The sequence below is a fragment of the Euprymna scolopes genome, chromosome 30 (genome assembly GCF_053919585.1).
Source record: "Euprymna scolopes isolate OS-2025 chromosome 30, ASM5391958v1, whole genome shotgun sequence".
Taxonomy (NCBI): domain Eukaryota; kingdom Metazoa; phylum Mollusca; class Cephalopoda; order Sepiida; family Sepiolidae; genus Euprymna; species Euprymna scolopes.
This window is the reverse complement of record NC_136511.1, coordinates 52094009-52116027: the sequence shown is the minus strand read 5'-3', so window position 1 is coordinate 52116027 and position 22019 is coordinate 52094009. Positions and strand designations below refer to the sequence as shown.

At 30.0% G+C, this 22019-nt stretch overlaps 1 protein-coding gene across 12 annotated transcripts in view; it reads right to left on the bottom strand.

The window, feature by feature from the left end:
• LOC145254806 (uncharacterized) overlaps nucleotides 1-22019 on the bottom strand; it is a 400418-nt gene that overhangs the window by 222516 nt on the left and 155883 nt on the right. For 8 of the 12 annotated variants that reach the window (XR_013863805.1, XM_080113605.1, XM_080113609.1 and 5 more), the window contains 2 exons: nucleotides 21443-21560; nucleotides 20223-20261 (listed from right to left, as the gene is read on the bottom strand). Coding sequence is in view for 11 of the 12 variants with exons in the window: in XM_080113605.1 (XP_079969731.1) it covers nucleotides 20223-20261; nucleotides 21443-21560 (157 nt within the window). In the remaining variant the exon portion in view is untranslated. The remainder of the gene's footprint in view (nucleotides 1-20222; nucleotides 20262-21442; nucleotides 21561-22019) is intronic. The other 4 variants (XM_080113607.1, XM_080113612.1, XM_080113608.1 and 1 more) reach the window with 1 other exon arrangement.

The following is a 22019-nucleotide window of genomic DNA, read 5'->3' as shown; positions in this document are numbered from 1 at the left end:
TTCATCACAAAATTTGATTTTTTTTTTTTTTTTTTTTTTTTTAAATAAAACTATTTTATCAATTTATGATTTTTGGTGTACAATATTTTCTTTCTCCTCATACAGATTTTCTTTTGTTTTTTTAATATAGGTGGGATTCTGTACAAGCACCGATTTTCTTTATTTTTGGCAAGTCTATTCTTAATTATCTACAGCAGCCAGAAAAATATTTTTTAAGATTTCTAAGAGAAAAAGCAATTATTGTGCAACCTGCACAGAAATGATGACAATTTCAAACTAGAAGATACATCTTGTTCAGGATGACATTCAACCTTCGATAAAAAAAAGTTTAAATCAGTTGCTTCAAAGATTTTTTTCAGTCGACAAAAGAACTTAAGAAAGCAATGATGAGGTAACAGTTGCTAGGCATTTATACAAGATGAGGTTCTTATATCTTACAAAGCCATTTTTTTTTTTTAAACTGGATGCCAATATTTGGTAACCACAAATCTTTATTAAAAAAAAAAAAAAAGAAAAAGATAGAGATGTAAAAATCTAAACTTAACCAATATTTTCACACTCAGCATCCTTTTATTGAAATTGGATGTTGATGATAGTGCTTCAAATAAGGTCGATTGCTAAAATATCTTAGAGCTTTAATTATAAAAATGAACTTTTTAGCTATTAAAATTCAAAAAGATTTTTACTCAATTGACTTGAGATGAGATTCACATTAAATCACCTGAACCAGCTCCTTCCAATGAATTCATTGCATTCCAAATAAGAGTCACTCAAACACAATGTGAGACAATGTTGAGACATGACAGCCAATCTTAATTCCATCTGTGAACACATTCATGGTGTTTGCAGATAGAATTAAGATTGAACATGCATTGATAACGAGTTCTGCAGCCTACTTTACCATTCTCAGTCATGTTTTGAGTTAGTAGCCACCACTTCCAGCCCAGAATTCATCTCATTGATTCCGAAAAGTGTAACCAAACCAGCAAAGATACCTCACAAGGAGAAGCTCTTGAAGGCAGGGTGTACAGAACTACACATGGATCACCACGTTCGATATAAACTGCCACCAGAACTCTGAAGATGTAACACAGGGTTGGTTGGTTGGTTGTTTTTGTTTCACGGCATATCAACCCTTTTCAGGTTATTTAATGCCGAATCCGGTGATTTTGAAGAAAAAGTTTTTAATAGAATATATTTCTTTTTTGCAAGTCAGTTTCTATTTAACCCATAGTAGGAACCCTAACAGGTACTACCACTCCGGGTCAAAGTGGACCTGGGAGCAATGGCAATTAAAAGGTGGCTCCACACTCCGCAGAGCCCGCAAGCTGGGGCCTCACCATCGGATATAGTTTAAGGTCATATTCAGGACCTGTAACACAGGGAGTAATGATCCAAGAGTTCCAGTCTATGAAGGTCAGCAGCTCTCATCCACACTAATAATAAATTTGTCTTGTTGACATTGAAAAGTATAAACAAAGAATACTCACAAGAAGAGCCTACTGAGAGGGGGAGAATATTTAGCACTGCACATGGATTGCTGCCAGGAAACTCAAAGGACGTGATACATAAAGTAATGATCAAAGATTTCCAATCACCAAGCAGAACTCGCAGGCATAAAGGTGGATGGTATAGACATTATAAGTTCAAATCTTCATAGCTAACTTAATTTCTCCCCTTGACAATAACCAAGATTATGGCAGAGTCTACATTTAAAAGAAATCTTCATTATTGCAATTCTAAAATGCCTCAGTTCAGTCTCAAGAGACAATGGATACCCTCTGTAAGGGTAGCTGCACATATAACTGAGGCAAGGGTTGCGCAATCACCAACCACACCTCTTCCGAGTCAGCAACAATTGGATCTAGTGGCAAGGAAAGACTCAAGACTAACTGGAAACAATGCTGAGATAAGTGGAGAGCACATACAGCACCTGGATTTTCTAAATGGTCACCCATTTTAGTACTGACCTGGCTCAACGTTGTTTAACTGGTGATCTGACATGAATCGGTGTGCAAACATGATTATGCAGTATATAATTCTAAATTATACTATTTGTATTACTTGTATTATACCCTGTTTCTTTTTATTTGTATTATACCCTGTTTCTTTTTATTTGTATTATACCCTGTTTCTTTTTATTTGTATTATGCCCTGTTTCTTTTTATTTGTATTATGCCCTGTTTCTTTTTATTTGTATTATGCCCTGTTTCTTTTTATTTGTATTATGCCCTGTTTCTTTTTATTTGTATTATGCCCTGTTTCTTTTTATTTGTATTATGCCCTGTTTCTTTTTATTTGTATTATGCCCTGTTTCTTTTTATTTGTATTATGCCCTGTTTCTTTTTATTTGTATTATGCCCTGTTTCTTTTTATTTGTATTATGCCCTGTTTCTTTTTATTTGTATTATGCCCTGTTTCTTTTTATTTGTATTATGCCCTGTTTCTTTTTATTTGTATTATACCCTGTTTCTTTTTATTTGTATTATGCCCTGTTTCTTTTTATTTGTATTATACCCTGTTTCTTTTTATTATACCCTTTTTCTTTTTATTTGTATTATGCCGTTTCTTTTTATTTGTATTATACCCTGTTTCTTTTTATTTGTATTATACCCTGTTTCAAAAAGATAACCAATTATTTATTTAATTAATTGGAATGTTAATTGAGATGATGAGATGAGTATCATTTATTTATTACGGACTATTATCCTCATCTTTTAGTTCTTGTTTCACAACGTTTCAGCCAACTATCCCTCTGGCTTTTGCCAGGTAGTAACCGCGACAGGATAGGAACTCTGAATCTCCTAACTGCTTTCCATAGTTGTTTTTTGTCTCACCTCATTTTTACAGCAGTAATTACCGAGAATGCAGTTAAGAGATTCGGAGTTCCCATCCCATCGCAGTTACCAACTAACGAAGGCCAGAGGAAGAGTTGGCCAAAACGTTGTGAAACAACTAAAAGATGAGGACAATTGTCCACAATAAATAAATGAACCAATTATTTTTATTACACTGCACTGTACATTTATAATTAAAAAGCACGAATATAATAAAATGTACAGACAACTCAAATGATAAAAAAAAAAAAATGTGCTCCAAAACTTTATCATTGACTTTCTTGTTTTACTTTTACTGTTTGAACCCATCATTTTATTTTATTAAAAAATCACATAAATACATTTGTATGATTCTTGTCCAGAATCGATCTCCCCATATTAAAAAAACAAAAATTAAAAAAAAATCTGTATGATGTACATAGCTGTAACAAAAAAAATATATATATTCCAAAAATCATATAAACTGATTAAATAGTTTTATTTTATAAATAAAATTATTTTTAAGCGATTAATGGGAATTTGGAGGCATTACAACAAATCTCAAGTTTGAATCATTGAGTTACCCCCATTTGTTTCTTGTTTTTTTTTTTTGTTTGTTTTTTTTGTTTTTTTAGATTGTTTTTAAAGTGGCGGATAAAATGGTCGCTCTTAGCTTACTCCTAATTTGATTTAATTTAAAAATAAAACTACTTGTAAAACAGAGTTTTATGACCGAAGCATCAAAAGAGGCTGGAAAAAGTTTGAGAAGGGTCGTGACTATGTAGAAAAAGAAATTTCGGAAAACCAAAGATCGCTTGTTTTAATGGTATCACTCCTGTCTTCATATCTCTTTAACATTTTAGTTTTTTTGTACAAAATAGGAGGCCTTACTTTTGGAACGACTCGTGATTACAAAATTAAAAAAAAATTATGCATGGAAGTAATATTTTAAGATTCCATCTTTTTTTTTTTTTTTTTTTTTTCTTTATCATTTAGGTTTTCAAATTTTTTCACCTTTCAAATTAAAGATGGTGGACGTCTATTTAGAAGAATAGACAAACACTAATTTGCTTGAATTATTTTCTCTTAGAAATTACTTAACTTGCTTTTGTTGCATGCACCATTATCATCAATCGTATTCGGTTTTTAACATTCATTTTACATGCTAACATGAATGCGACATCTTTTAGTAATTGACTTCTAGACTTACCTATCTCTACCCAGGTATTCATTTATCCCTCTTCCCCTAAATTCCATTCTTATCATTTCCTCTCATCTTTTTCTTTGCCTACCCTCATGGGCTGACCCTGCTACCTCAATTATTCTACATCTAACCCAAAAGTTCTCAACCATTCTGTCAACATGGCTATACAATCAAAGTCTGTTCGGCATGCATCTCTCTATACTGTGCAGATTTAATCTTCCTCTGAAGTCATCAGATCTAAATCTGTCTTAAAAATGCGCATTACACATCCATCACATCGTTCTCATATTTCTTTCCATGAAACTCATGTCCTTAATCGTCACTGGCCAAGCTTCACTTCCATACATCATCACACCATATACACATGCCTGATAGACTGGTCTGTTGTCTCAACAATGGGATTGCTCTGCTGGTTAGTAATGTCAAAAGTTCAAGGATTTTACTCCCTTCGATCCTAATTCTTGTAATTACAATAGTACCTAATCCACCCTGTGCTATAATGCTATCATCAAGATAACAAAACTTTCAAACAGCATCAATAGCTTCACTATCCATCTTCATTATTTTACACTTTTTTTGTATACAAACTCATTATCCTCTTTCAACCTACTAGTAGTTTTTTTTGTTTTTTGTTTTTTTTATAGAAATCGCTCCAGACAAGACATAAAGCAACTTGGTGTAAGAAGTTAGAAAAAAAAAAAAAACTACTTCAAGGGCAAAAGCTTGCCAATAATAATTAGATAGAATAGATTCTGACCCAGAAAACAACGATTCTTCCTTCTTTGTCGGAAAATTTGTTCTTAGAATGTGAGGATTAAAAGACAAAATAAGAGAAGCGAGACTTGAGGGTCTGCTAAAACTAAACCCAAGATCCACTTACAATTCTCTTTATTATTATACTGTAATGTAACTTGAGTGTATAAACATTCAAAATGTTAGCAAAAGTATTTTCATAAAAAAATAAAATTGTGCTTATCTGAACATTTGCTTTCTAAAAACTTGAAACATTACTTTTCTAAAGAAATCTGCCTAGAATCTGAAGGGCTTTACCGTTATTGCTGATGATTGTTATTTTGAGGAGTTCCCAGCTAACTACAACTTGGTTGTCTTCAAGTCCAACATAAATTCTTGATGAATCGCCCTCTTATTAAGTAACCAAATCTACCAAATTTCCATTAATAACGACTGCTACGATATCCCATTAATTACTGTACACTCAATAACTCTTATCTTCGAGTAGCCTCAGGGCCTTCATAAGTGGTTACTCCTATGTATAAAAAAAAAAAAAAAAAAAAAAAAAAAAAAAAAAAAAGCACTAAAATGTGATTTAATCTAAATTTGAAGAGATCAAGTACAAATCCTTAAATAAAATCAAATAGATCAATTTTCTCATCAAACTACAACAAGTCACTCGGTATTAAAAGGCAACAAACATTTATGTAAAATATTTCATACATACGAAAAAAAAGATTTTAGTTTGATAAACAAGGATTCGTTTTTATTCATGTTATTTGTTGAATAAATCCAAAAAATTATTTTTAGAGGGAAAGGGGTAATGTGTAAATGCTGGGAGAGAACAAAAAAATTCAAAACTTTTAAAACGGAATTTTTTTTTTATTTTTTTTTTTAAATCTGTCAGGAAATTAAAAAAAAAAAATAAAAAAAATAAGACTTATGGATAAAAGCAAACAAAATAAATTTGAAAAATAAATGTCAGCAAAAACTGAAAATAGAAATTGTAATTAATTGAAATCATGAAAAACGAAAAAAAATGAACATTTAATAAATAATAAATTGATATTTAGTCATAAATTACAATTTCATTATTTCACTTTTTTGTGTAATGCAGCAGAACAGTCTGTGAATGACGTGTATATATATATATATATGTGTGTGTGTGTGTGTGTGTGTGTGTGTATATATACACATATATTAAAAATAGTAATATAAATATTTATAATTTATTCCTATCCTAAAAAAAAAAAAAATACTAAATTTTTGAGATAGAGCAGCAATATATGAGAAACAAAATTTATTGTCCAAAAATAAATATCAGATACAAAGGATTTTTTCCAATTATTTTTGTATCTGGTATTCTTTACCTTTGAGCAATTTTGTAAATGTTAATTTGCATAATTTAATTTTCCTTAAGAGTATATATATATATATATATATATATATATATATATATTCTTACGATTATAAGAATATATATATATATATATTCTTACGATTATAAGAATATATATATATATATTCTTACGATTATAAGAATATATATATATATTCTTACGATTATAAGAATATATATATATATATATATTCTTACGATTATAAGAAAATGTATACTATTTAGCTATATATTCTGAAAAAAATATATTTTGAATTGTAACAAATATTAAGTTAAATGAAAGTGAATTTTCACTTTCAAGACATGTAGCAATACACATGAAAAAATTGAAATAGCTTGAAATATTTCAATATTGGTATGCATAGAAAGAGCTTGATGAGCTAAGAAAGAATCTTTTTAAATTTTTAAAATCTGATTAAAATTAAGGAAGTTATGGCTATTTTTGTGCCTCACACGTTTGGATATTTTCCCCTCTTTAAGACCATATGCGTTTCGTCACATTTTTTACACTACTTTTTCAGTAAAAATGTCATATCTTTGTTAAAACACAAGACTAAAAAATGAAATTTACTGTATAAGTGTATTTTTGTACAAGGAATCAGAATATGCAACTGAAAATCTCCCAAAGTTTATGGGTTTTTTTAGGAAATTATGTATAAAATGCCATGAAAAACTTTAATGAAAGATAAACAAATTATTTTAGAATTGAATGTAAAATAATTTCCTATTACAGATCATTCAAGCATTTTAGGGCAGTTAACTGTTTTTTTTTCTATGGGAAAATATGCATGCTTTTTTTTTTTTTTAAGATGATTATGTGTAGTTTTAAGAGGGTTTCTATGCAATGAGAATATGTGGAGGGTTGCCATTCGGACTTTGAATTAATTGTAGGGCTAAGGAAAATTATGTGTGAACATACTGAAAACTTGACAGAGACAAAGCTAACAAAAACAATATTAGAGGGGGGAGCGGTTAGTTTCACAAAAATTTAATGTAAAATAATTCACCATTTCCTGGCCATTCTAGCATTTTAGGACAGTTAACCAATTTATTTTTATGTGTATTTTCTTTAAGGAAGGATCTATTTTTTGTTTGTTTGTTTTAGATGCTTGTATGTGGCTTACAGAGGTATTTTGTTGGAGGGGGAGGGGGCTTGCCACTCGAACTTAGTGTTATTGTTAGGGTTAAAGAGTGTTTTAGGAGGAGACTTGCCACACATAATTTGTATTAGAGGTGAAGTTAAGAGAGCTTTTTTTCAAAGAGAGCGTTCAAAAATTTGTTGATTTTTATTTTCGAGGTTGAAGGTGTTAATTCCATAGGCCATTTATACTACGCTGGAGCAGGTTGTAAAAATATATTTCGCTTAATAAGTAGAAAAAAAAAAATAACGAAATAAAAAGCTTCCTAATTGTAGTTTGATGTGTTTTCTAACTGCTTTTAAAATTTCAAGAATATTGATATAGATTTTGAGGGTTTGTATTAATATACACAGATTCGAAAAAGTTGTCAAAAAAACAAATATATAACAAATAAATGTTATCAAAAGCAAGTTACTTTTCTACCTAACTGGATAATTTTTTAGTGTTTTTATTTAATGTAACATGTTTATTCAGCTTGAAAACAGTGTTTACCGATGTTTTGGAAAATTTAAAATGGCACCCGAGCCGCCCGACTCTCTTGAAACGGTAAGTTTGGGGAAAAGAGTTAAAAATAAAAAAGTAGACAAAATACTGCTAGAAACTCGCTAAATATATGTTACCGTGACGTAGGCTGACATATATTCGGTGAGTTTTTAACAGTATTTTGTATAGTTTTTTTTATTTTTAACTCCTTTTCTCAAACTTATTGTGTCAAAGAGAGTCGGGCCGGCCGCCATTTTGAATTTTCCAATACATCGGTAAACACTATGTTTTTCGAGCTGAATAAACATGTTACATTGAATAAAAACACAAAAAATATATCCAGTTTGGTAGAAAAGTAACTTCTCTTGCCTTTGATAACATTTATTTGTTATATATTTGCTTTTTGACAACTTTTTCGAATCTATGTATAAACGAGATTTTGATACTTATTTTGATTTTGAAAAAATAAATTTGTGGCTGTTCGCAGTAAAACATTGTTTTAATTCGCTGTTCAAAACTAATTTAAAGAATAAAAGTGCATGCAAGCTATATATCTACAAAAGTTTTAAAAAACATGGTTAAAAAAAAAACATGTTTTTAAATTTGACAAAAAATGTGAGAAATTGCAACAGATTCATAATGCCGAATTGGTTGGGATTGTTGTTATTATACATTCTGAAAACCGAATAGTTCTAAACTAATGTTATTCTGATAACAAAATAGCTCTAATTAAACATAAGAACATTTATATTCATATTTTCATGTTTTTCTTAATTCGTTCTTGAATAAAAATTAAAGAACGCGTGTTGTTTATACACTGTGCTATGGCTGATTCTACAGGCTGGAGCTGCTGCTGCTAGTAATACTAACTTCATTTGACCAAATTCGAGAAATAGAAACAATTTTTTTTTCGGGTAGGTCCTTTTAAATTATCAATTACCGCGGTCCTACTCAACAAAAAATAATACTTTTAATTGATAAAGATAGTAAAAAGATTGATTTACTTACTACTGGGTGTCCGAAGAATTTTTTTTTCAAAATGTTCAATACTCGTCATATTAAAGTCTTATTTTTAACACGACAAAAAAAGAAATGGTCAAAAATATTTCGGACACTTGACAGTATTAAGATTAACACCTCTTCTAATTGGTTCCCAAATTTCATGACGAAATTCTTCATACAATCACGGTACGGACCTTTAGAAAACAGGGGGGGGGGTCATTACAAAACCTTACCGAAAACGCCATTTTATGACGTTCACATTTTTATCACTTTATTTGCTTAAAACTCTTAAAATATATAATGTACATTCATATTTATTAATTCATTTGAAAGTATATTCATTTCCGAACAAAACAGTAGTAATTTGAAGACTTGAAGTGCTTTGGTTTAAGAAATATGGCTATTTTAGTAGAACTACCTTGAAATCTGTGATTATCCAAAGCGTTTTTTCGTCCGTGTGTATTACTACTGTACTGACATGCAGAAGTTCAAGTGTAGCGTGAACCGACATCTTGCTGCCCAACTCCTACATAGTACCCCAGTAGCTGTTGCCTCTGATAGTAGCCCCCTACACCAAAGTGGCAATGTGCCTTGTTTGGGGTGAAAATGTAATAAAAAAAAAAAAAATTTTAAAGAGGAAAATATATTGGGAATAGAAAATATATATACTGTTGCATATAGATTTATTGATCAATTTTAAACAAGGAAATACAATACAGGACATAGTGCCTCCCCTCCCCTTTTGATGAGAAGCATTAGGCTTCGAATTTCCTGGTATAAAGAGCTTTGATAAAACCTATGCCCTGCATTGTATTCCCTTGTTTAAAATTAATGAATAGATCTATATGCAACAGTATATATTTTTCTATTGTTAATAGGCTTTTCCTCATCTATATATATATATATATATATATATATATATATATATATATGAATGAATGAAGAAATAACAGTGTTCAATTACAATAAGAGCATAATATATTTTTAGATTGATAACCTACACTGTTTCGTTGATTAGCCATCCATGTCAGGTTTCTAAATCAGTTTTTTGTTATCTTTTATTCAGAAAAAATAGATTAATCATTAGCTTAAAACTTAACATGTTATTTTTTTTTTTATTATAATTTTTAATCACAATTTTGTAGAAATAAAGGTTTGTGATTTTTTTTTTTAATTATTTATCAAACTCCCTCTTTTTTTTGTTTTTGTTTTAAATTATTATTTTACTTTGATTAGTTTTAAGAGATCAAGGGAGCTAACTCCTCCTGGCTCTAACACGTGATTTCATTAAGATTTGAATTTATATCCGAGAGATCTGTTTAAGAATGGATGCTGTTCCCTTTATGGCTGCTATCTGTATTTCATGCCAGCTTGGCCTTCCAGGGATTGTTTCCAAGTATTTCTGAAGATTTTTTTTTTTCATAAAGCCAGTTGCTCCTATCACAACTGCTATAATGTTGATTTCTTTAAGGGACCACCTCGTCTTTAAATCATTCTTTAGGTTCTCATATTATGTCTCGAATGTGGCTTTTTTCTTTCTTTGTAAGATTGTAACGCTGGGAATGGGGCAGCCAAACCAGCTGCCAACATTTCTCTGCTTTTTATTGAAACCAACCGAAAGCTCTTTTTAGTATCCTCATTGTTCTCTTAAGTGCAATTGTCTAGATTTCTCTGGCACTTGGTTCAATAACTTGACATATTCAAACAAATTTTAACATGAACTACTAAAAATTGGCACAAACTCTCTGGACAACCTAATAACTAATATATCTATATAATTATAAAACTCAAATGATCTTGTAACAATGTATGTAACCCACTTTCCAGTTTATGACATCCGGTTGCGCATACGCGCATAACCTGCGCACTGAAATATTAACATTATTTCGAAATTATTATTTAATATGGGAAGAGTGGGGTTTAAAATAACTTAAATGTAATACAGAAATGTACGATGTGAAAAAGAAAAAAAAAAAAAAGCAGACAGTATTAACAATTGTTTATTTGGATAATTTAAACGCGAAAAAAAAAAAAAAAAAACAATTGGGACACTGAAATATTAATGTTATTATTTCAAAATTATTATTTAACATGGGAAGAGTGGGGTTTAAAATAATCAATGTAATACAGAAATGAACGATGTAAAAAAAAAGAAAAGAAAGGCAGATATATCAAAATTTGAATTTAACTCTAATAAGTATTATGGTATCTGTTCAGTGCACATTTACCTATAAGTATGGCCAACCACTTACAATTCAGTAATTGTAAAATTTTTTTTCAAAAATAATCAATTATAATAAACAAAACAACTCATAGAAATCTATCTATATTCTTTTTTCATTTTAATATATTTTCATAGAAATGTTTCTGTTATGTAAAAAAAAAAAACTATTTTTTTTCGTCACAAGTGTCACGCTCATACATGAATTCCATAGCTAATATAACATACTGACTCAATGGGTCACGCGTAGTCTAGTATATATATAAAGTAGTAGCGTTTGTATGTGTGTACAAGCACCACTAGACCGATCATGACCAAACCTGGCATGATAGTCCCCCACACCATTTTTCAAGGTTAACATCAAAGGTTAAGGTCATATTTGATGCGGTCTTACAACATCTAACTGCAAGGATGCTCACGAAAGAAGTATCCGAGCATACAGCAATTCTCATGCAAAGCGTGGGTATCTTTGCTAGTGATTATATATATAAATGAGAGAGAGAATTACAAAGATAATCATCTTACAATGGAACTTATCAAGATATTAAAAAGCTCAATATACTAGACAGAGCAATAAAAGAAATATAAATACTGATGATAAAAAATAAAATTGAATGAATTAAAATATTTATTGATCTATCAATAATTCAAGCAAGAGATGAAAAAAATTTTAAGTCATAGATTTTCAAAGATAATCTCTTGATCAGAGGATAGACATCACTAAAAATGAATCACTAATGTCTATCCTCTAATGACAAAAGATTATCTTTGAAAATTCATGGATTAAGGAATTTTCGTGATTATAATCCCTTGTGTGAATTATTTACAGATCAATAAATATTTTAATATATGTGTATATATTTACTTAACTTAAAAAAAAAAAAAAAACTGACATTAAATTCTGTTCACTTCAATACTGAACTCAAAAATGGAAAAGAAATAAAATTGCAACTAATAACAATAAAACAAATTGAAAAGCAAAAAAATATAAAAAACATGCATAACAAAATGCAAAAATCAAATTCAAATACTTTAACAAACGGTTTTAATTTTTTTTTTCAAATCAAAAGCAGCAAAAAAAAATGCATGCAGAATGAAATAAACATCATTTGAAAAAAGTAAACAAATGAAAAAGGCAAGCTAAAATATAAAAATTCATGCATAATGAAAAAATAAATTTACTACTTTTTCTTAAAAACTAGGAAAACATCAAACAAAAGGAAATCAACTAATACTAATGGGAGGATATATGTATAAAGTGAGTCGAAAGTAATGGGTCAGTCAAACCAAGACACATCAAACGGTACAGTGAATATAGAGAGTATTTTAGCTTCAGAATATATACAATTATTATTGTAAAAAAAAATGCTTGGGTTGTACAATTATCTTTCACACACACTATTTAGGGTGCTTTTTTTTTTTTTTTTTCCAAGTTGGTGAACTTTAAATTGTGACAACTATTTTCTTTAATTGCAGATTTGGCAACTCATCATGAAGAGACTAACACCCAAGCAGTGCTTGCAAATTGTGCAAGCTTATTTAGAAAATCATTTTGAAACATTTGATGAACAAATAATTTGGAGAAATGGATGTCAACTGGGCACCTCGTTTGTGCAATTTATCCCCATTAGATTATCTTCTTTAAGGATACATAATAGTCCCATGTCTACATTGATAAACCAGACACAATAGACCACTCAACAGACAACATTCAATATGTTATTGCTGAAATAATGTCTAATTTAGTGCACAGTTTGCAAAAATTGGACCTCTAGATTATGCCATGCATGTGCATGGGGGGGGGCATATGTCTGAAATTGTATTTTTATTATAAATGCAAAAAATTAATCTTTGAAATAAACTACATATTTTTATAATAAAAACAATTTCCTGTAATTCATTTTAATTTAAGGTTTGTCACTTCTAAAAAGAACACATAGATGAAGTTATGAAAATATGTAGCAATTAGTCCACACAAAGGTTTCCATGTTTCATCCCTGTAGGGAATCATCAAGTTAAAAATGTGCGTGTGTGTACATGTGAGGAAAGGTCTCTACGAAACTGTCAATTTTTGGTCTACAAACTTGATATATAGAGGATTTGGACCAGTGGAATAAATTTGATTTGGTTTTTATCCAATAAAAATAGCTGCTAAGAAATCAGAATTGAAAAAAAAAAAAAGAAAAGAAATTTGGCAGGCCTAAATCGATTTAAAAGGTTTCTCTACACATATGCAAATATACATTTATATGTTAATTTTTAGAGTGTTGATATCCATCAGTTGTCAGCTAAGATGAAAACAAATAAGACTGGAGTGCTCAATGTTCTGGTTTTAATTATAGCTGATAGTACCCAAAACTTGAAATCATCACTATATATTGAGTACAATATAATAATCAACAGAATATTGACTCAAAATCATAAATATGAAATCTGCATAAATTAAAATATATTTAAGCATATTTTTACAACCGGGCTATGCAGGGCCGTCTGATTTTATATATATATATATATATATATATATATATATATATAAACAAATTTTCATTTATTTATGTATATCAGTAGTGATGGCCTAACCAAGATACATATAAATACATACATTATGAACATTATAAATATCTTGGTGGTAGACTGAAACAATTGTATGATTTTTTGTTTGGTCAATTTATAAAATTGTGTTACTACATTTATGGCAGTTCATATAAAAGTATTCATAGCTCTAGTCCTACACTATTCAGCTATTGATGAACTGTTATAAAATAAATTTATATTCGAAACATAAATATTTATGTATATTATTTATAGATGTCAAGATTTACGCTCAATATATATCAATTTAATTCCAAGAGATATACAAATATATAAATAAACAATATAATGCATATTCATGCAACGTCTTTATTTAAAAAGTGAAGAGGCTCGGCCATTTTGTCATCTATTCAGATAAACAAGATATACAAACATATTCGGAAGTTTCCAGAATGAGGATTCATTAGAAGGAAAAGATGACATTATCCAAACTCTTACTCCAAAGTTTGTCTTTGTTTAGATTACAGATGGTGTTAATTTGGGGTATAAACACAAAATTTGTTTTGAAAATTATATATATATATATATATATATATATATATATATATATATATAGATAGATAGATAGATAGATAGAGAGAGATAAAATATAAATAAATCTGGCATATATAAATGCAAGCTCTCTCTTAAAGTATATAATACAAAAATAAGATTCTTAAAATCAGAACAGAACCAAATCAAGATAGCAAATCTTGAATGCATAAAGAGCTCAATAAGCTTTCAGATAACACTTTATAACAGTAGACAATATATATTACAGATTACCCATGGATTCTCTAAAAAGGTTTGATGGGTTTTCTGTGCACAGAAAAACCCTGTTGATCATTGCTAGTGAAAAATACCATTTTTTTTTTTAAACTAGCTCTATACATCTATACATTAAAACCCTATCTTTATATTACAAATGTATTTTTTTGTTTGTTTTTTTGCCATCTTTATAAAGTGAAATAAATCCTTTTTAGCCGAAAAACATACGTGCATGTGTGACTAAAATTATCTGGAATGTGTTGAGTTGTATGATATCCATTACGCATAAATATTTGTTTATATTTTAAGAAATATGACATTTGATATATATTTTTCTATCACAATATCATCTGATGTTAAACAGATTTCCAATTTAGAATAAACTTATAACCAAACTTCAACTCTCATATATATATATATATATATATATATACTTAGACAAATATTATTGAATAGCACGGAGTTATTCTGTTTTACAATTTTCCTTTTTATCTCCTCCAATCTCCGGATAGTCCTCGTTGTGTTCTTCTCAAAATTGTACAAGTTGGATCCATAATCGCGAGCACTTTCGACGGAAGTGCTTCTATCATCCTCAGGTATATTGTAGAAATAAATGTAGAAATTGTTTTTTTTTTATATATATATATATATATATATATATACACACACACACATTTTTTGATAGTCTCGTGATAGCTTGTTACAAGTTAGGTGAGCAGACTTTTTTTTTTTAAATATTAAATATATTTATATACATATATACACACACACACATATATATATATATATATTCAAAATTTATCCCAAACATTTCAAAACGCTTCGGCTACACTCATAATTAATATTATTTATTTGAGGCTTCTTTGTTTTAATGTACAACGCCTCAAGTATTACTAGCCTATTTACATTTCTCTCACTCTGCAATACTCTTGCATTTTCTACCATAATTCTTCGAAATTCCGAATGATGGCAGCCATGTCCCTTCAAATGTTGTGATATGGAGCTTGTGTCAGAGAGGTGGGGAGTCAATCTTCGCGACAATATATATGTGTGTGTGTATATGTATATAAACATATTTAATATTAAAATAAAAAAGAAAAAAGTCCGCTCACCTAACTTGTAACAAGCTACCATGTGACTATGAAAAAATGTGTATATATATATATATAATTTAAAAAAACAATTTCTACATTCATTTCTACAATATGCCTGAGGATGATAGAAGCACTTCTGTCGAAAGCACTTGCGATTGTGGATTCAACTTATACAATTTCGACAAGAACACAAAAAAGACTATTCGGAGATTGAAGAAGATAAAAAGGAAAACTGTAAAACAGAATAACTCCATGCTATTCAATAATATTTGTCGAAATGAGAAGATGCTGCCTAAATATACACAATATATATATATATATATATATATATATATATAAGCAAATATTATTAAATACAATGGAGAGATATTGCTTTATGATTTTTTTTTTAATTTTCCGTATACTCTTTTTTGTATCAAAATCAAAAATAATAAAAGTTCCATAGTTGTTGCTGTCACGAGCGCTTTCAATTCATCCACAAATCATAAGGTGTTGAATTAAAATTCCGAAGGAGCGAAAATCAGAATTAAAAGTGACAACTAAAATATACAGTAAACGGTGATAAGTTAAAATATATAAAGTCAATGATATTTTAACTTATCGTCATCTACTGTATATTTTAGTTGTCACTTTTAATTCAACACCTGATGACGATTTGTGGACGAAACGAAAGCGCTCGTAACAGCAACAACTATGGAACTTTTATTAATATTTTTGATACAAAAAAGATTATACGGAAAATCGAAAAATTAAAAAAAAAAAAAAAAGAATCATAAAGAAATGTGTCTTCGTTGCATTTAATATTTGCTTGAATTAAAAAATGCTGCCTAAATATATATATATATACACATACACGTGTGTGTAAATAAAAACATTTGCTTTTGGAACAAAGTAAAAAGCAGAAACTTCAACAGAAACAAAGAATAGCCACCTACAATTCAAGTGACAGAGTTATCTCTCTTGGTGTGAACATTCAATTTCTTTCAAAATAGCTGTCACGTGTGCGTGCAGATAGACATTTCAGCACAGGGTATAAGCTGTACCTTCACTTCTCCATTTTTATGCTAGAAAATTCTAAAGCTAGAAAGCTGAACTAAAATCACCATGAATGAAAATAAGGCAGCAGATGAGGGCAGACTGGTGGAGCAAACAATAAAATAAAAGCAAAGCAACATGAAAGAAATATCAAACATCTACCATCCATCCTGACGGTTATAATATCAAAAAAAAGGAGGGGAAGGGTGAAAGAAAAAAATTCTTCAGTGGAATGAACCAAACTATGATCTCGCTCCTTGGTCTTTTAGATAAATTGGTTGGTTGTTTTTGTTTTACGGCATATCAACCCTTTTCAGGTTATTTAATGCTGAATCTAGTGATTTTGAAGAAACAGTGTTTAACAGAATATCTTTGTTTTTTGGGGGGGTTTTTTCAAGTTAGTTTCTATTTAACCCATAGATCCTAACAGGTACTATCACTCTGGGTCAGAATGAACATGGGAGCAATGACAATTAAGGGGTGGCTTCACACTCCCAAAAGCCCGCAAGTTGGGGCCTCACCATCGGATATAGTTTAAGGTCATATCCAGGACCCTTTTAGGTAGAAGCAAAGTGTAGTATCTGTTCTGATACTACCTTTTCTGTATTAGGTCAATGAAGAATTGTTTTTTCTAGACATAAGCAATTTTTTTTCTTCCTCAATCCAGAGTGATCCTTTTGGGGCAGTTGGATTTTTCCCCATTAAAAAAATGGCCCTGCGTCTTACTCTGGCCTCATGATGAGGCAAGTGAATGGAACTTATTATAGGGTTATGTCTCGCAAGAAATGAATAAAAAGTAATCGATACAAAATAGTTATAAGAATGATATTGTTATGGGTGTTTTGTTACCAACTCAACATTTATCTAAACTAAAAGCTACTCAAGGATAAGGGTTAATATGATGGATATAATGACAGTTAAATGATGATGAATATTATGAGAGGATTGAGAATGTTTATTGCTGTTAGTTTCGAAGATGGCCATCTTGTAGCCCTCCGAGAAACAATGTTGAAAAAAAAAAAAAAAAAATGTCCCACAGATGGGGAAGTTCTTAGAAATAAGCTATTTGTGAAAATTTTTTTGGGTTTTACATTTACAGAAGAAGAAACAGAACATATTTTTATTTATTTTTTGCAACGGTGGTAAGAAGAAGAGTTCTTGCTATGAATGTTTTAGAAAAAGAACCCACAAATTGAAGCTCATTCACACATCTTCGATGACTGTTCAACGTCTTGACAGAAACAATGGTCAGTTGATTTTTTTTCACAGCATATCAACCGTTTTTTGGTTATTTAATGCCGATTCCAGTCATTTTTTTTTTTTCAATTCTTTATATTTTCAAATATTTATTCATGATGTTTGGTTTGGTTGTTTTGCTCTATAGCATGTCAACCCTAATTTAGGAGAAAAAATTATATTTCATGTTCTTTATATCTTCATATATTTTATTCATAGTACTTGGTTTGATTGTTTTGTAAAGGAAAATTGTTGATTTTAACTTTGCAGAACATGGTTCAGTTTTATAAGAGGGGAAAAACAATGACATCAATGTTTGGTACATTTTAGGTCAAGAAATCAGTATCTTCAGACAGCCTGATCTGGCAGCAATATGCAAAAGACAATAGATACCCACCCCACCATGTAAGAGTGTTTCTGCAAGAAATATATAGTGAAGGAAGGGTTGCAGAATTTCCAACTTCATCTCTCCTGAAACAACATTGCAGTGACAAGAAGTTAATGACAACTGGAACAATACCAGGATAAGCAGCGACTGGTCTTATTTTAGAGTTTTCCTTCTAGATTAGTTTAGAGTTCAGCCTATTTAATACTGGATAGCTGGAAGAAGAGATATATGGATTCATACATTTTCCAAGAAAAGTACAAAAGTGATGCATAACTCCAACTTGATCCAGGTACACCAAACCCATAATTCGAACTTGTAGCCACTATACCATGCCACTTCTATATTGAGATTATATGTGCGCATGTAGTCAAAGAAAAATGAACATAAAGAAAAAAAGTTGCAATAATCAGGAAAATCTAATGAATGGATCAAACGCTATGGGGCAAAAAGTGTCATTTTTGGTGATTTTTTACCTCTTAAGCCCCTGGGAACACCAAATCCCAGTGTAAATGGATAACTGTGCACTTTCAGGCCTTAATACAAGTATATTCGAGTTACCACCGTGTAAAACCACTATATAATCAGACATATCAAGTTTTTGTTGAGAAATATGAAAAAAGATCCACAAAAAGGGGCGTTTTTAGCATTGAAAGTCCCTGGGGACACAAACCAGAATTTTGCCAGGGTCACCCATACTGGATTTATATTAAGAACAATGGTCTCCATATTTTGGCCAAGTTTAAAAAAAAATCTAATGAATGGATCAAAAGTTATTGGGCAGAATGTGTCATTTTTTGGCCATTTGGGGGCATTTTTGACCTCTTTTGAGCCCCTGGGGATGCAACCAGAATTTTCGCAAAAATAATTTTTCTACTATGCACATCTATTTAATGAAATACAATTTGTGGCAAAATTTCAGGAAAAACTAATGGACAGTTATCTGGTAATCGTCCGGACTAATAGATGCACAGATGCCACTGAAAACATAAGTTGGGGGAAGGACTGTCTGAAATCTTAAAATTACAAGAATATCACATAGCTGCATTAACTTGACAGTACTTTTGGTTTGGAAAGGAAAAAAATTAATTTCTTGGGTATCTCCTCCCTAGATTCTGGTCACAGTACCGTCTGCTTGGAAATATGGCTTTATTTGGTTTAGCACTAATTTACGATTAAATATTTGGCTTGAAAATAAATATATGGCTAGAAATTGGTTGTTTTGTTTTAGAGTATATCAACCGTTTTTAGGCTATTTAATGTGAATCCAGAAATTTTGGAAACAGTTGCTTTGCTTCAAGTATTTAATATCTCCAAATATTTATATATGTTTTTTGGTTTGCTGAGGAAAATTATAATTTTTGTTTTTGACTTTGCAGGACTTTTGCAAAAAGTAAAAGGAAAAAATAACATTAATGTTTGATGCACTTAAGTCAGGAAACCAATATCTTCAGACAGCCTGGTAGCACCAAAGTAGCCAGAAATGTTTGTATGAAAAAAAATTTATTCTAAATAAAGACACCTCTCTACTTGTTATTGTGCATTATTATATAAACATAGTACAACTCATAGGATTGTTTGTCTATAAAAAAAAACAAAAAAACTTGAAATACTATGGATAGATATCTTGAGTTTTTGTTTAATTTTCCCACCTATGCATAACAAAATGTACTTTATATGAGAATTCTAATCAAGCTTTGGAAAAGTTCCAACACAGAAATCGACAATATAGATTAGATAATTTATATGAATTTGAGAAAAAAAGTCTTGATCTTAAATCGAAGTAGCAAGTTTTGTTAAAAAATAATACAAAATAAAATTAAGAGACAGAGGATGCCAAGATTGATGAAGATGTTGAGGATGGGAGGTAACTCTTACAAAGATGGGATGCTTACAAAATCACAGACACACACAAAATTTAACAAAAAACACTGCATCTTCATTCAATTGAGAGAGAAAGAAACAAGCAAAGGGATGTAATTCAATAATTTTATGCACCTGACTACATTGCTCTAAGAGTGTAATATATATATATATATATATGTTGTAAGAGATATACATATATAATTGTGTGTAGCCATTCCAGTCGAATGAAAAGAGAGCGACAGGGAGAGAGAGAAACATCACGCAAACTTACTGGGAATATGATGGTAAATAACATGGTCGATGATTTCGCCTGAAATTAAAATTTCAATCAATAATTGAACCATGAAACTAAAGCTACGTCATACATGAGATACAACCTGATAATTTAAGGCAGAAACAGCTAAAGGAATGATTGTATAAAGTTTTAAATATGGTAAAGATGTGGGGAAAAAAGAAGGAGAGTGAAGGAGAATCTGAAAGATATGAGCAGGGACGGTATGGAAGGAGCAAAAAGAAAAAAACAGGAAAGTAGAAGCAAGAAGAAAAAAAACAGAAAAGTAGAAGCAAGAAGAAAAACAAAAGTAGAAGCAAGAAGAAAAAAACAAAAGTAGAAGCAAGAAGAAAAAAACAAAAGTAGAAGCAAGAAGAAAAAAACAAAAGTAGAAGCAAGAAGAAAAAAAACAGAAAAGTAGAAGCAAGAAGAAAAAAAAAACAGAAAAGTAGAAGCAAGAAGAAAAAAACAGAAAAGTAGAAGCAAGAAGAAAAAAAACAGAAAAGTAGAAGCAAGAAGAAAAAAAACAGAAAAGTAGAAGCAAGAAGAAAAAAAACAGAAAAGTAGAAGCAAGAAGAAAAAACAGAAAAGTAGAAGCAAGAAGAAAAAACAGCAAAGTAGAAGCAAGAAGCAAAAAACAGAAAAGTAGAAGCAAGAAGAAAAAAACAGAAAAGTAAAAGCAAGAAGAAAAAAAACAAAAGTAGAAGCAAGAAGAAAAACAGAAAAGTAGAAGCAAAACATCAAAATGGGGTGGTTACAAAATGAGGGAGGTAAATAGATAAAAACACAAAAGCAAGAGAGGGAAAAACAGAAAAGGGAGAAACAACAAAACTAGGAGGTGAAAAACAGAAAAAAGTAGTAGTGGAAAGAGACAAAAAAAGAGACAAAATAGAAGACAAAGGTGCAAAAAAGAAAAAATGTGAAAAATATTTAAAACAAAAATCATTGTAGAAAAATATTAAAGTATAAAAACTGAAATCATATAAAAAAAACAAAAAAACATGTTGAATATAAAAATACAAGCCATTCCAGCCAACAACAATAATTTCCCTACATTCATCTTTTTGTCTTAATTTTCTCGTACAAAAATTAAGAAATGCCCAAGTTTCAAATAACAGGCGTCATGCTGGTGACAAAATATTTTTCAATAGAGAAAGCATTGTAAGTGCATAGATATTATTTCATTTAGAAAAACAGGCACCATTCTCCTAATCACGTACCTTGCTTTGTCATGATAGTACCAGCTGTCTATATCATCATAGTAGCCGCCTCTCGTATATCGGTCTCGATAATAGTTATAATAAGCTGCGTTTCGGCTATAGTAATCAGGATCATAATCTAAAAAGAAAATTGGATTAAATATTTATAGAAACATTAAAAAAAAGATTGAAATATTTTTGTTCTTCATTATTGTAGTGAAATTCGACAGCAAAAAAAAAAGTTTTCATTAAAAAAAAAAAGTTTTCATTAAAAAAAAAAAAATCTTACTGTTTTTATCAATTCCAACAATGAGCAATGTTATCTACCTAATTGTCATACAATGAGTTAAATATTACCACATCATTACATAAAACATGCACTTTATACAAATAGAAGATTGTGTGACATCCACCATTAATTTTAACCAGACAGAGTTACTTCCCCTTACTCGATGCTGCTAATTCATATGCACACTTGGATTTTTTTGCAAACTTTTTATTGATAATTAATTTTCTATCTTATCATTTTCCATAATTTTTTTGATATTTTCATTACTGTGACATGATAATTCAGTCGATACCATTAGTTTCGCTTGAA